General features: G+C 32.3%; 1 protein-coding gene across 1 annotated transcript in view; it reads right to left on the bottom strand.

Moving 5' to 3' along the window:
* Window positions 1-1,880: 1,880 nt before the first annotated feature.
* The window catches only part of LOC110024938 (succinate--CoA ligase [ADP-forming] subunit beta, mitochondrial-like), a 24,561-nt gene continuing 9,183 nt past the window's right edge, over window positions 1,881-17,258 (bottom strand). The window contains exons 5-10 of the mRNA XM_020725135.1: window positions 14,721-14,798; window positions 11,069-11,143; window positions 10,826-10,978; window positions 9,585-9,749; window positions 2,426-2,548; window positions 1,881-1,979 (exon numbers count right to left, since the gene is read on the bottom strand). Of these exons, the coding sequence (XP_020580794.1) occupies window positions 1,881-1,979; window positions 2,426-2,548; window positions 9,585-9,749; window positions 10,826-10,978; window positions 11,069-11,143; window positions 14,721-14,798 (693 nt within the window). The remainder of the gene's footprint in view (window positions 1,980-2,425; window positions 2,549-9,584; window positions 9,750-10,825; window positions 10,979-11,068; window positions 11,144-14,720; window positions 14,799-17,258) is intronic.

The raw sequence follows: 17,258 nt of genomic DNA, 5'->3' as shown, positions 1-17,258 counted from the left end.
ATCCTCTTCCCTTGATCTACATTGGTTCCTTCCAAACGAACCACCACAGGCACCTTCAATGAAACCTAATAAGACATGTAAATTTTGCAATTAATAATAATAATAATAATAAACATTAATTTCCATACAAATTTTAATAATAATATCAACCATATTTCTCTAATTTAATCCCCCCGACAACACATAAATGATACGAAATTGATCATAATTTAAACCCATAGGAACCATTTTGGTTCAATTTTGTAAAATCAAAGGACTAAATTGAAGAAATATGATACTTTCGAAGCAAGTTGGTGACAGAGAAATAATTGGAGCCTAAAATAACATCAACTAATACCATCACATAGCACATCTTTTATCTTTCATTTAAGAATTGGGAAAGAAATGAGTTCTTGACATACAATATAAGATGAAATGAAAATTAAAATCAAAAGTGATCCCAAACAGCCCTTCGAAAGGAACTTGGCTATTGGGATGAAGCAAATGGACATAGGACGAAAAAGTGCGTCGAACCTGCTTTGCGGCATTGACAATGCCACTTGCTATCACATCACATTTCATGATTCCCCCAAATATGTTGACCAAAATAGCCTTCACTTTGTCATCAGCAGTTAATATTTTGAACGCTTCAACCACCTGCCATAAATCCCATTTAGAATTGGAAGAAAGGATAAAAAGAAAGATTACATGCATACCACTCAATTCCTCTGTATTCACATATGTAATACCTAAAGTTTAATTTTACATGTGTGCCACTTCAACTTTGCATGAAAAGGTGCATTTCACTTTTTGAAAGGTAAATTGGTGGTTTTTTTATGTGATATGAAAGATTCAAAGTGGTATGAGTGTAAAAGGTAAAGTTTAGGTTCTAGACATGTAAATACATGAGAATTAGGTGGTATGTATGTAAAAGTCCCAAGATAAAAAGCGAAGTCATCAAAATATTATGAGTCTATGTCACCATCATCATTAACCTGATCTAAACTATTTGAGTTTAGCATTAAACATCCTCATTCTCCACTCGTCCGCATTAAGTGTTACGCAATGTTAAAAAATAATTTGTGGAAATACTTTTGTACAGCATCAAAGTGAAGCATGCTATGAAGCGTGCCTTTAGTACACAACTGAACTTTTTTCTTGTTCTAAAAAACTCTTAATTCATACAATCTGGCAAGCCTAATCACTATGGGGCCACTTGGCGTGGCTTTTTTGTCGCGGTGCGGTGGTGACACGCAGGCGAGGCTGTTTGGCTGTTGCAGTGAGCTTGCGTTTTGAGAAAAGTTGGCTTAAACACGAGTCATGGATTCAACCTCACGGCCCGTGTTTCTTCGCGATCCTTTTACGATTATAGTGGTGTGCTATGATGTTGGTGATGTTTCCCGAAATATGGTGGTTGTGTTGTAATATATTGGTTGTTGGCTAAAATAATGGTGGTGTTATGGTAGTTGGTGGTTGCCTGAAATTTGCGGTAGTTTTGGTGGTGGTTGTGATCATGTGGTGATAGTAGTATTGGTGTAGTCTCGAGGTTGTGGAGGTGTGTTGGTGTTGCAGTGGTGGTGGCGTTGATAGTGACGATCGTGGAGGTGTTGATGGTATAGGGAAGATAGTTGTGGTGATGATACAATGCTACGATGGTGATAGTGTTGGTGCAAGCAATAGTGATGAACTGTTGATAGATATGGTGGTGGTGGTTGTGATGCGGTGGTGGTAGATAGTTAATGTACGGTGCTGATGATATAGTGTGGTGTTGTAAATGTTTTTGTTTCTTATTTTTTTGTTTCTCTCAAAAGTTTATATTGTTTAGTTTTTTGCATGCTAGTTGTCATAACGGACAAGGCAAAGAAATTGATTCACATGCTACCTGAGATAAAGAGATGACGTTAATATTCTGTGAGCTGTGTTAAGGTGGTCAGAATCCTCTTCCCTTGATCTACATTGGTTCCTTCCAATCGAACCACCACAGGCACCTTTAATGAAACCTAATAAAGCATGTAAATTTTGCAATTAATAATAATAATAATAAACATTAAATTTCCATAGAAAGTTTAATAATAATACCAACCATATTTCTCTAATTTAATCCCCCCGACAACAAATAAATGATACGAAATTGATCATAATTTAAACCCTGAGGAACCATTTTGGTTCAATTTTGTAAAATCAAGGGACTAAATTGAAGAAATATGACACTTTCGAAACAAGTTGGTGACATTGAAATAATTGGAGTCCAAAATAACATCAACTAATACCATCACATGGCTCATCTTTTATCTTTCATTTAAGAATTGGGAATGAAATGAGTTCTTGACATACAATATAAGATGAAGTGAAAATTAAAATCAAAAGTGATCCCTAACAGCCCTTCGAAAGGAACTTGGCTATTGGGATGAAGCAAATGGAAATAGGATGAAAAAGTGCGTCGAACCTGCTTTGCGGCATTGACAATGCCACTCGCTATCACATCACATTTCATGATTCCCCCAAATATGTTGACCAAAATAGCCTTCACTTTGTCATCAGCAGTTAATATTTTGAACGCTTCAACCACCTGCCATAAATCCCATTTAGAATTAGAAGAAAAGATAAAAAGAGCGATTACATACATACCGCTTAATTCCTCTGTATTCACATATGTAATACCTAAAGTTTAATTTTACATGTGTGCCACTTCAACTTTGCATGAAAAGGTGCATTTCACTTTTTGAAAGGTAAATTGGTGGTTTTTTTATGTGATATGAAAGATTCAAAGTGGTATGAGTGTAAAAGGTAAAGTTTAGGTTCTAGACATGTAAATACATGAGAATTAAGTGGTATGTATGTAAAAGTCCCAAGATAAAAAGCGAATTCATCAAAATATTATGAGTCTTTATCACCATCATCATTAACCTAATCTAAACTATTTGATTTTAGCATTAATCATCCTCATTCTCCACTCGTCCACATTAAGTGTTGCACGCAATGTTAAAAAATAATTTGTGGAAATACTTTTGTACAGCATCAAAGTGAAGCATGCTATGAAGCGTGCCTTTAGTACACAACTGAACTTTTTTCTTGTTCTAAAAAACTCTTAATTCATACAATCTGGCGAGCCTAATCACTATGGGGTCGCTTGGCGTGGCTTTTTTGTCGCGGTGCGGTGGGAAAACGCAGGCGAGGTTGTTTGGTTGTTGCGGTGAGCTTGCATTTTGAGAAAAGTCCGCTTAAACACGAGTCATGGGTTCAACCTCACGGCCCGCGTTTCTTCACGGTCCTTTTACGATTATAGTGGTGTGCTATGATGTTGGTGATGTTTCCCGAAATATGGTGGTTGTGTTGTAATATTGGTTGTTGGCTAAAATAATGGTGGTGTTATGGTAGTTGGTGGTTGCCCGAAATTTGCGGTAGTTTTGGTGGTGGTTGTGATGTTTTGGTTGTTAAGATCATGTGGTGATAGTGGTATTGGTGTGGTCTAGAGGTGGTGGAGGTGTGGTGTGGAGGCAGTGGTGTGTTGTTGGTGTTGCGGTGGTGTGGAGGTGCTAGTATGGTGCAATGGGTTTTTCATGATGGTGCTGTTGTTAGTGATGATAGTGGAGGTGTTGATGGTATAGTGAAGATAGTTGTGGTGATGATGCAGTGCTACGATGGTGATAGTGTTGGCGCAGGCAATGATGATGAAATGTTGATAGATATGGTGGTGGTGGTTGTGATAAGATAGTAAATGTATGGTGCTGATGATATAGTGTGGTGTTGTAGATGTTTTTGTTTCTTATTTTTTTGTTTCTCTCAAAAGTTTATGTTGTTTAGTTTTTTGCATGCTAGTTGTCATAATGGGCAAGGCAAAGAAATCGATTCACATGCTACCTGGGATAAAGAGACGACGTTAATATTCTGTGAGCTCTGTGTTAAGGTGGTCAAATTGAGAAATTAGCCAACAACCTATTTTAACAAGGTTGGCATAATATAATAAAAAAGTTTAAAGAAAACAAAGGAAGAGAATACGATATAATGCAATTTAAAAACAAATGAGATAAGTTTAAAAAGGACTTAAAAAATGGAAAGAGCTAAAGCGAGAGAGGATCCACACATTTGGATTGCAATGTTATAAAGCGACCCATCAATGCTTCTGAAAAATGGTAGACCGAGAGATTGGATGTGAGAATATTTGAAATGAAACTCATTTAGAATTTTTTAAATTTGCACTAATCAATTTAAGTATTAATTGATTTGTAGGTCGTGTCAGCTGCAAAAAAATTCAAGTTTAGTGGCAGACCCTGAGTTTGAAGATAAGTTTGACTTTAAGTTAGGTGGAGTGGCGGCCACCGATGATCAAGCATGGGCACCAAGCAAGAGAACACAAAGGCAAATCTAAGCATTTAGAAGTGGAACAATCTATTGGGTCTAATGAGGGATCCAATCCCAACCAAAATGAAATAGGATCTACAAATCGATCCAAACGTCCAAGGGTAGAAAAAAAGAAAAAAGATGTGCAGCTTTCATTATAAGTCAGATCTCCCAATTAGTGGCTTTATGCACCAGGAGCTTAGCGGACCATATGCGTCCTCCATTTAACAGGTTATGAGAATTCTAAAAGATACTCCAAAAATTGATGAGAACATATTGTTTTACATGTTCTCCATGAAATAGTTAAGAATACCCGACTAGAATAGTTTTTATGTCAATGAAACCAGAAAATATGATTAATTACTTGTGCTATTACTATAACAATCGTGATGCGTGAATTTCATTTTAATTGATGAACCTCTTTAAGTGAGAATTTAACCGTGGGCATTATCTATGCTACTTGCATTATGTTTGGATTTTTTTTATTTAATTAAAACATCTTTAATGCATTTCTTTACGTTTAATACAGTTCTTTCTAATTTAGTGTTATTGGTATGTGTTAGCTGAATAAATAATGAATATCACGGATAGAGAAAGACGCAAGAGAAAAATTACAATTGTAGTATGTTTAATGTACAAATATGACAACTCGTATGCTGCTCACTCTCCTTGCATGCATCTATGTATATAGGCAACAAGTGAGTAGGACAGTTACACATGGGTCACCCCACAAGATTTAACATGTTTCATATAACACATATTTTTATTGATCTATTAGAAGAATTGCACATAAAGCATGGACTTTATGGTTCATCCATGATTGACTTTAAGAGATGTGTTAGCCATAGACATAACCCTCTATATTACAAAATGAGTCCATGAGAGGTGTCATGGAGCGATTCTAGCACTCATCTGAAATAATCAATAGATATTTTTCAGTTGGGTTAAATGCTCCGATTAGCTTATCATTAAAAGTCATCGTACTCGAAAATCTCACATTCCTAAGCACACCAGTACATACTTCACAAGATCATATTTTAAGATAGTTTCATGTGTTCATCTTTTCCTAAATTTACTCGAGCACAATATCTCTAACACCTTTGATAAATATTTTAGATTTGTTTTGGAACGATTGATAGAACACATATAGATGCACGTCTACCCAACAGTAAAAAGATTGCATACGTTAAACGATGTAGTTCACCAACAAAAAATGTGATTGTTAAATGTGATTTTAATAAGTTCTTCACATTTGTAATGGTCGGATAGGAATGCAATGCAACGACAACCATATTTTTAATTTTGCTACAAGAACTCAAAGTATAACTTTTCGAAGCCACCTCCAGGTTAACTTGAATATGAACAAATGAAATATTAATATCTTGTGCAATACTGATGATTAATATTACATCAAAAAAATATTATTTGGTTGGCGTTGGATATCTGTTACATATAAAGTATCTCAAACCCTTTCCTAATACCAAATATCACATTCCTGATTTCGAAAGAATTAACAATGTCACTCGGGATAGGAAATAGATATTTAACAAGAGACACTCTTATGCGATGTCATTGAAAGGATATTTGAAATTTGGAAGGAAAAATGAGTCATATCGCGGGATATGTCGTCACATATGTTTCCTAAATAAGTGCAGATTGTGGTCACCATAATGACTCTCAACAATTTTATTCAGCGGTATCCTTCGCGCAATGACATTGACTTCAATAGGGCTGGTGAATCTTGTTGAAGCATATGAGTATCGTCTAGGACAATCTGTATCACATTTTGAAAGTGATTTGTCTGAGACTTGCATCCAGGATGAAGAAGGCACAAGGAAAATAATAGAGTTGAGAAAGTGAATTACAAATGTCATCATTGGTGGCTGAATGGAATGATTCTGTCTTTTTAGTGCTACTTTATTTGCAATGCATTGTGAAACGTTTACTATTTATTGTATCAATGTTTTATGCAATGATGTATATTTTGAATCTCAATTTTATTTTCGATTCGTTTGCATGTATTATTTCCTATTTGGATAGTCGATGAGACAACTGTGGATATAATATGCAATCTAAATTTTTATTACATGTTTTATTTTGGGTTCTGAAGGTCTATGATGTGATATTTGACCTTAAGAGTTCTCTTTTCAGCCCTATGATTGTTGAGGTTCTTGTGGATTTTTTTTTTTGTGATATGCATATGTGATGCATACGAGCTCCGTACTATATGGTATAAAGACAACCAATAACTCTTTCTTTTTATAATGTCTGTTGCCTTCTTGTAGTGACAAATTCATTGATTTATATTATGCTCTCTGAGATCTCACTATTTCATGAAACTTAAATTGATTATTTCTACTATTATTTTTCATTAATGTAGCATCTAAAGGTTTGTGCTTTGTTATTTTAAACTCTTTAGAAAAGATGAGCTCGAAGACTTCCAATACCTCCAGAGCATTGTACTACTACTATGAACTACAATATTTCCTGCTTACTTTAAAACAATTACATAGCTACGGGAGATAGTTTTACATGTGTCCAAGAAAAATAGCAGAAAGCTGTGACTTCTTAAGGTGGGTGGATGAGTTGGATGATTCTACCGCCGATAGTGATCAAACATAGTGAGTTTCCTTGGAGGATTGATTATCTAGTGCAAGGGTGTGCATTGTTTGGTTTTACTAAGAGAATAGAATCAAACCTAACTGAAATAATAATTTGGTTCGGTTCTAAATTAAAAGTTTAGATTTCAATTTTTTAAAGACCAATGTTTAGTTTTCGGCTCACTTTTTCGTTTTAAAAATTTTTCAACCGAATCAATTGAAAACCAAAATTTACATAATTTAGCAATGTTTTTAGATTGTCAAGAGACAATGTTTGACTGGTTCATTTTTTAAAACGAATGAAGAGTTTTGGAATAATATTTTTTTTATTTTTTATAGATCAAATATATATATTTCGGTTCATTTAAAACCGAACCGGTCAACCTGAATTAAAAGTTGGTTTGATTAGTTCAGTTTTGTCATAATTTTGTTTAGTTTGGTAGTTTGATTTATGGATTTTGGTTCAAATCATTTTGCACAATTTCAAAATTGATCCATCCAAACCGACCAAATGCACACCCCTAATCTTGTGACACAAACCAAGTGTTTTTTAGAAATAATATTATCATATTATTATATATTATTTCAATAATTTTTTTTTAATTTTGATTGTCCTGTTGCCCACTATTTTTGTGAAATGTCTATTTTTACTTTGTAATGTTAGAAATAAATATTTGCTTTCAAGTATGAAATGTGCTAGTAGGAGTATCAAATGTGCTAGTAGGATTAATTTTGTTATAAAAAATATTATAGCGCAGAGAAAAAAATGTTATTTGTTCAAAAACAGCTATAACATAGTTATTTTAAAACTGCAAAAACAAACAAACAGTCAACTTCTCGGCAGCAACTTCCTGCCACAACTGTTGCAGCTGCCCAAAACAGACCACTAAGAATCTGTTTGGGGCAGCTGCAGCTGTTTGAAGAAGCAGTCGTGAAACTGATAAAGAAATTTAAAAAACTGCAATGGTTGTAAGATTTTTTTTTTGAAAAAATAAGACTGCAGTTTTCTAGCAGTCACCGCAGATAGTCAGGTCTTGTGGAAAAATGCAGCTTTTGTTGCAATTTTTGGAGAACGCGGGCAAAATGCAATTTTGTCAAACAAGAAAAACTGTCGTACGCCGTCGCCCCAAACACATCCAAAATCTCTGTGACATTCTATTATCACAGAGTGCTCCACAAATATTTCTCCATCTATCCAAATTTAACCCTTAGTTATATCCGCTCAATACCTTCATTCTTTTATATGCCAAATACAAAATACTTTAACTTATCACATCCAAATGCTAATCATTTTCTAATAATATTAGTTGCGGGTCTATTGAAGGTAAATAAATGCGTGAAAGGGTTGGTGTAGCTCCAGTGGCAGACAATATTAGAGAGAGTTGTCTTAGATAGTTTGTTCACATTAAATGTCGACCATCTGATGATCCGATTTAGGAGAGTAGCTGCTTTAGATTCAACTTATGTTAGGAAAGACAGAGGTAGACCTAAAAAGACAATCAATATATCAAGATGATGAAATGATCTTAATTTATTATAATTAAATGAAAATATGACATTCAATAGAATGAAATCGATAAAAAGGACTAATTTTGCCGACCCCAATTAGTGGGATAAAGGCATGTTGTTGTTGTATTAGTTATGATATTGTAATATCCACTCAATTTTTCAATTAAAATATTCCTAAGAATAATTTTAATTATAAGGAATAGCTATGAGGTAAACAATTTGATGGAAAGTAAGGTAGAGGTGTAATTGAGCCAAGCTGGCTCGCGAACCAGCTCGAGCACGATAAGTGGCTCATGAGCTTAGCTTGATGAGCGAATGATTTGTCTTGTTAGTTTGTGAGCAGGCTCTTTTAAGAAAATAATAATATAAAATGTATTCAAAATATATTAAATTTCAAGACTTTATTTTTAAATTATTAAAAATATTTAAAAAATAATATTCTATATATTATATCATCTGATTAATTATTATTTATCATCTAATTGTTCATTACATTTATCATTTTATTATAACAGTAGTTTAAATTAATATTATTTTATATATGTTATAATAAACAATCCTGCTTAAGGACTTAAGCTCAAGCTCAAACTCAAGCTCAAGCCGAGGGTGACTCGAGCTTGACTCATCTCGTTTACACCCCTAAAGTAAGGTACCATATCTCATCATACTTAAAAAAAAAAGAATTTAGTTGATAGTCATTTAACTTTAATTTGAAAGGAATCTACCTAAGTAGAAGGCCAAACAAATGGAGCTAATAACTACCACGCTCTTTTTAGGGCAGAGGCAACTATAACTTCATCATTACTTTTTGCTCAGATATTTATAAGGGGCATTTACATAACCACCCAATTGTTATCTGTTTATATATCTAATACCTAAACCTTACTTTTTAAATTTATATCATTCAAATCTTCATATCACAAAATACCACTATTTTAAATTTTAAAAAGTGAAATACACCTTTTCATGCATCGGTAAGGTGGTCTTCTGAAGCATTTAAGCTTAGGTTTTCGATATGTAAATAAATAGGAATTGAGTGGTATGTACGTAAATTTCCCTATTTATAAACGTGTATATTAGAAATAGGATAAATTTCTATAATCGTGTTATATAAACCACTAAATTAAATACTAGTGCTGGAAGAAAAATTTACACCTGGCCTTCTGAAGCATTCCCCCCAACATCTAGAAAATTGGCAGGTGTACCGCCATGTAATTTTATTATGTCCATAGTAGCCATTGCCAATCCTGCACCATTAACCATGCATCCAATTTCTCCATCCAATCCAATGTAGTTTAGATCAGCTTTCCCAGCAGCAACCTAAGGAAAAAGCACAAGAAAAATGATCAACAGTCTATCTCGAACACAAGAGAAAAGCATACTTTAAAAAAAAGAAGATTTACATAAATACCAGTCAATTCCTATCTATTTACAAGTCTAAAACCTAAACTTTAATTTTTACACACATACCAACTTACCTTAACTATGCATGAAGAGGTGTATTTCACCTTTTAAAAGTTAAAAGGTTGCATTTTTTATATGATATGAAAGATTTGGGTGGCATATATGTTAAAAAACAAATTTTAGGTGTTAGATATGTAAATACATAGGAATTTGGTGGTATGGTTGTAACTGCCCCCAAAAAAAAATCAGAAAGCAACTATAATCAGGAGTGTGGACAGTGGACTCAAAGAAAATGAATGCTTCATTCACTTGTCTTTCAATCTTACTTAAATATATTACTCATGTTGCTTTTGATTTGTATGCTATGAAATTCAACTTAGATGGGCTACTTTTCTCTCCCTGGAATATCAACCATAGGGGCATTTACATACATACCACTTAATTCTTATGTATTTACATATCTAATACAAACTTCACTTCTTACATGTATATCACCCAAATCTTTCATATCACATAATAAATACCACTATTTTAACTTTTAAAAAGTGAAATACATCTTTTAATGAATATATAAAGTGGTAATATGTAAAAAACATCCCTATTTTAACATTTACATGCATACTACCAAATTACTATGTATTTACATATCTAACAACTAAACATTACCTTCTACATTTATACCACCCAAATCTCCCATATCACATCAAAAATACCATCACTTTAACTTCTAGAAAGTATAAATAATCCTTTTCTTGCAGAAGTAAGATGGCATATATGTAAAAGTTAAAAGTTAGGTGTTAGGTGTTAGATATTATTTTAATCAGGGCTAAAATAGTTCTCCTTGGGACTATTTCTGCTCATATTAAAAGAGTGAGACTTAATTTAACACTTTTATAAACTCTATGACTAAAATGGGCCCTCATGCAAGGAGTCAGAGACTATTTTAACACTTCCATCATAAATAAATTGTGTAGCTTATTTAGAAAAAAAACCTCCAATAAGGTGCAATCACACTTGCAAAAAAGTTCATAAAGCTGCTTCACTTGCTCAATTGAAGCATTCCTATCAGCCACCTTAGGTGCAAGACCATCGACGACTTTAGCAGCGTCTTCGTCCGTGATTCCTTTGAAAACATCAATAGGAACCTATATGAAGCAAGAAGTGACATAATGGAATGTGAAATAGTAGAAATCTCCAAAATAAGGATCAAAATAAACCAAGATTGTTATGATAACCTTAACAATCATATCCGGAAACTTCTCTGCGAGGTCTTCTATGCTCGTTCCTCCCTTTCGACAAGCTATAATAAGCTGCAAAGAATGAGAAAGAATAGAAATTTTCAGATCAAATTAAAAACAACAAAAAATGAATACGAACATACAAGCAAGAAATTGAAAGCAATGAAAATGACAAACGAACAAAAATGGATTAACATGAGCAATAATTTAACTGATATTCTTTGCAAAATGACAATGGAATCATTTATTGGTACCTATTTGCAAATAGAGAACAATAAAGTATAGCTCAAAGTATCCAAGAACCATACCAAATAGCAAATAATGCGGCATGTGTGGTATTTCAAAAAGAAAAAAACACACACAATCAGTCACATGAAATTGCTTTAATATATATGAAGGTAAACTAAAGACAATTAAGAATGAAAATTTAATCATGACATAAAATAATTAAATTTACAAAATATTAATATGATTATAGCAATATATAAGACTCGGACAAAAATGATAAATTTTGGAGCCTAATGTCACCGACAAAAAGTCCCACATCGGTTAGGTGTAGGGCCAAAGAGCAGTATTAAAGTCCTGGGGCCGCCCACCTCTTTAAAGAACTCTTTTGGGAGGTGATAAGTGGTAGCATAGTAGATTACTGCCTGCCAGGTTTGTAATCCATGTTCCGGTGGGACCCTCGGAGGAGCCGATCCGTGACGAGGGCGTCACGTGATTGTGACGAGGGCGTCACGTGATTGGGTGGAGGAGAATGTCACCGACAAAAAAGCTCACATTAGCTATGTGTAGGGCTAAAGAGCAGTATTTAAGTTTTGGGTTGCCCACCTCTCTAAAGAGCTCTACTGGGAGGTGACACTAAGCTCAGAAACATTAAAAAGAATTAGTTTATAGATCCTATATTCATCCCTATCCAACCTCGTGAACCTGAAAATTATCATCAACTTTATAAATCGAAATTGACCGTCTTCATCATTATTTTCTCTTAAAGCATAAACTTACTCATCACTCTCCATATTTCTATGTTAGATCTAACTATGAGAAGCCTAGAAGAAAATCCATTATTTCCCCTGAGATCATCCTTAAAAAATGCATTAGATTCTTTCATACACGTCACTTGCTCTCACAAAATTACTCCAGTTAAAACAACTACAAAGTCAGTCATTAAACTCCACTAACAAAATAGTGCATATTATATAAGCTATTTGATATTGAGTATAACACACATAGAATGTGCCATTTGGCTTGCCTTACTTTTCTTTGTCATTGGTACAAAAGATGTGGCATGCTATACCATGAGCTATAGCACATGCTAATTTGTACCACAGACAAATATGACTGGCACATAATTAAATATTAGGGGGGTTTACATAGATAGCACACAATTCCTGCGTGTTTACATATTGTACAACTAAGCTTTCATATTGACACACATGGCACTCAAATTTTTAATGTCGCATAAAAAATAATACTCTTGCCACTTTGTAAAGATGAAATACTACTTTTCATGCACAAGTTTAAAGAACCAAAGTGCTATATATATAAATATAAAACTTTCTGAGATACACATATACATAAGATCTGTATGCTACATTTGTGAATTTCCCCAGATATTACTAGATGGCGTTCTCATATAATGCATTTTTACATCTCTTGAAAACAAACATGTTCCAAGCATGTCTCATAATCCCTTTAATCGATAGGGTGTTAATTTCTCAGTTTCACCATTTTATATCCGTTGGCCATAACAACTAGCCAAAAAATGCAGACTGCTTTTTATGATATAACGCATAGATGAAATATATCAAAAGCTGAAATGAACTCGAATAAATCAACTCTTTATGTAGAATCAAGTTCTATCAGATGAAATGATTCATCAAAAATCTAAATAACGAGTCAGCTCATTTCATTGACAGGCAAATAAAATAAATGACATGAAATATATTCTTTCTAGCAAACGGGCACATCACTACTCTCAACTTACCCCATAGAATAGAAATGCTTTTAGGTTTACTCGGACAATATTTGCTTTATACTCATCATGTGAAGCAGGAAAAAAATCTCTAGGTATCTAAACACCACATAAATTAATGAAATCAAATACAACATGGCTCGAGAAGATATTTCTGCATGTATGGCGCATCACGGACAAAGCTCATATCACAACAAAATTGAAAACATAACTAGTTATTATAGTGGAATGAATTGTCTTTAAAAAGAAAACCATTCAAAGAAAATGGCTATAATACCTCTGAACATTCAATTAGGTAATACTAGAACTCAATAAAAATAGTTCATTGTCTTGCTGACAACAATGCGGATTCACCCATATGAATAATGCAAAACATAACCTCCCGAAATTTCAAAAGATGCAAGGAATTGAACACTTCGCACAAGCATTAAACATTCTAAATGTCAACTCTAATGCAAATCTTCTACTCCTGTGACATCTTTGAGCATATATAAGGTCTTGTGGTTCTTACAAAATTAACATTGTAATAGAGCATATGATGCAATTAATAAATTTGTAACATTTGAATGACTATTATCTTTGCATTGAAAAAAGAACATAGATGATCACACAAGTGGAAAGCAAAAGGAAAATTTACATACATACCACACTATTAATTTCTATTTACATATATAACACCTAAAGTTTAATATTTGCATTTATAACACTTTGTGGCATGAAACTATGCATGATAAGGTGTACTGCACTTTTAAAAGTTAGCAGTGATATTTTCGATGTGATATTAAAGATTAGAGTGTTATGTATAGAAATATTAAAGTTTAGTAGCAAGATATGTATATACATCAGAATTGTGGCGTATGTATGTAAATGCCCCTAAACAAAACTATATAATCCAGTTAAAAATAATATTAGAATATGAAGTAACTGAGATAATCATCATCATTAGCCTTATAAAACTTTTTAGGATCAACCCACAATTCATGCATTAATTCAACAAGGGAATTAGCCAAGCAGCTTTACAATCATTTTCTTATTACTAAAAACAAGGAAATAGTTTCAATCAATGGAAACTATAAGCCACCATGATTAACCTATTTTATACTTCACTTCAGGTGTAGCAGTTCTTACAAATAGAACTAGGATGTTCCAAGCTTTGGAAAGAAAAAAGGAAAAATCAAGCGCTACTGAATATATGTACCAAGCTTCCAATTCTCCTCGCAAATAAAATAAAGGAAGGATTACATACATACCACTCAATTCTTATGTAATTACATATCTAACACCTAAACTTCATTTTTTCCATATACGGCACCACATTTACGCCACAGTACATATGCATGAAAAGGTGTATTTCACCTCTTAAAGGTTAAACTAATGGTATTTTTGACATGATATTAAAGATTTGGATGGTATAAAACTATGAATGTAAGAAATAAAGTTTAGGTGGTAGATATGAAAATACATAGGAATAGGGTGGTATGTATTTAAATGCCCCTAAAATAAAAAATAAAAAGTGTACAATTAATAAGCACACAATGTAATTCCTTGTGAATAATACGTACAAAAATGCTTAAGAATTGAACTATGACAATGCAATTACATGTGATAAAAAACAATGATATGAAAAAAATAAAATGAAAAAAGAGGAAGAAAGCACTAGATCTCGAAGCATACTGGACCAGCACTAGAACGGTCGAGGGTAATGGCAAAGTACATCTCATTCACAAGCGATAACTTCTCACACAGGTACACCTGTGAAAGAATGAATTTATATTTTAGAACAAAAGATCAATAGAATTTAATCATTCACTTATATTTCAGTCAAGGGTTACAAGAAATTCAAGTATTTATTACAAAAGATATGCATAACATTAAAAATTTAATGCAAAAGCACCATGAAAAAAAGAGAAGTCAAGTTTTAACCACCAAATTTTAACAAGAAAATTCATTGAACAAAATTACTAAAAAAACCTACTTAAACTACTTAAGATAGAAAGGAATTTATGGAGGTTTTCCCAAAAATTATTTTGCAACTTAATTTGATTGTGGTGAGAAGTGGGCTGCAAAAATTCCCATAAAAGAAAGTAAAAAAAGGGCATCAATTGCCCGGCCCAAACTGATTTAAGCCGTCTATGATGGGATAATAAGAGATAGAATTTAAAAAAAAAACTATTAATGTGAATAAGACTAATGATAAGAGTGATTGTTATTAGCTAATTACTGATGAAACCATTAAAATGTCACTGGTAATCTTGAAATTAAATATTAAGAGAAAAAAATACAGCATTGAAGGGAAAAAAAAGAAAAATTAATACAAGGATATGATAAAAGTATAATTATTATTAGTGACTTGAGTGGACATGTAAATTTTATTACAAAGGGTTTATGAGAGAATTTATGACAAAAATAAAACACAAACACATGCCTTAGGAAGCATGAACACTTGAGGATACTTTCAAATTGGATTTATGAAATCATAAATAGACCTCAGTTTCACTTAAAGGAAAGATAATTTTTTTTTTCTGCAAAGAATAGAAAGTGGTAATAAGAAAAAATTTGACTACATAAAAAATCTTAGTTCTTACAGTTATATTACAAATATAAAACAAAATAATATCAATAGCCTTGTGTCAACTCTCGCCTAGTTGGAGTAGGCATTGAAATACAAAGAAAAAAGTGCAGAGAAATATTTATTGCAAGGAGGTGAAAATTTAAGGGTCAGTTGTCCTTCAATTATTGATTTTTCAGAGCTGCAAGTTGACCTTAAGATTTTGCATTAAAATCGATATCATATAATAGGCATTGCAGTGGAGAACCAAAAAGTTATTAAGAAAAATAAAGCATTTAAAAACAAAAGGTACATTTTAAATTATATTAATTCAAGAAATCTTGTTAAGAAAATTATAAGATTTTGTAAGAAGAGCAAAAAGTAAAAGATAAACTCTCGATGATAAGTATAGCAGAGTGCTAAGGAATAAAAAATATATGCAAATCATAAAAGAAAAAAATAAAATTATAGTTATAGCAAATTAGCTATTACAAGTGAAGTTAACAAGATTTTAGTTGAAAAACATAAATTAAAGAAACATGAGCTTATCAATTTGATAAATTAAATAAGTTTTAAGATAAAATTCCATATAAAAGTAAAATTAACAAATCATATATTATATTATTGATTAATACAAAAAAAAGGTACAAAAGTATGTTGAGATACATGCAATGATATTATGGTAAAGAAAACAAAGGCTCACAAGAACTACCTCAGTTCAATAGAATAAATTTGATTTAATGCTAAAAATGTCCACTACTTAGATAATTTTACATTAGGAGATTTAAATTGGAGAAATTTAAAACATTAAAGGTCTTCATATGATTTATTAATTTTCATAAGGAAAATGGAGGTAGGATCGATAATGAAGGAACTTGTAGAAAATAAGGAATTTAAGATTATTAAAATCAAATATGGTAATTGGTATGCAATTTTAGTGGCTGTGAACTTAGTGACTATTATTAGCCAAAATGGCTGAAAGAAAAAGTTGCGCAAGGTTGATATGTTTAAGCAACCAGTATCTATTATATAAACAGGGAATTTTATATAAAATTTTCAATAGTTTGTCCCTTTTATAAAAAAGAGCATAGATTTAAAAATATAGTGTAAACACATCACCAAAGTTTTATATACTTTAGAACAAAGATACTTATACTATAATTAAAACTTTACCGATCATTAACATCAACATGAGGTTGTTATTGTCAACAAGACTTTTTCAATACCGTTGTTAGCTGACTATATTTGCAAGCACGTGAGCACACAGGCATTTGAGCTTGATACCAGTGCAAGCTCTTCTAATCACTAGAGCACTAACTATTATTAAAAGTATGTTTAGACTAGAAAAAAAACTTTAAAAAATAGTTGGATTGCATTAGCGTCAACATTAAGTCCACATATTTTCACATTAAATATAAAGATGCTTACAAACATATTCAAAATAAAATATTTTCTTGTCAAATATTTGGAAATAACCCAATTTTGACTTTGAAAATCTGAAATTGTAAGTTAAAACAATGGATTAAATTATAGAAAATAAAATATGCGATCAATAAGCAATTTTAGTGGATGTGAATTTAGTCATTATTAGTCAATATTGCTTTAGGATCAAATGGTACTGGGTTGATAAGTTTATGAAACCAATATATATATATATATATATA

Source organism: Phalaenopsis equestris, unplaced genomic scaffold (assembly GCF_001263595.1).
Source record: "Phalaenopsis equestris unplaced genomic scaffold, ASM126359v1 Scaffold000281, whole genome shotgun sequence".
Classification (NCBI taxonomy): Eukaryota; Viridiplantae; Streptophyta; class Magnoliopsida; order Asparagales; family Orchidaceae; genus Phalaenopsis; species Phalaenopsis equestris.
Note: the sequence above shows the minus strand (reverse complement) of the source record. Positions and strands in the feature narration are given on the sequence as shown.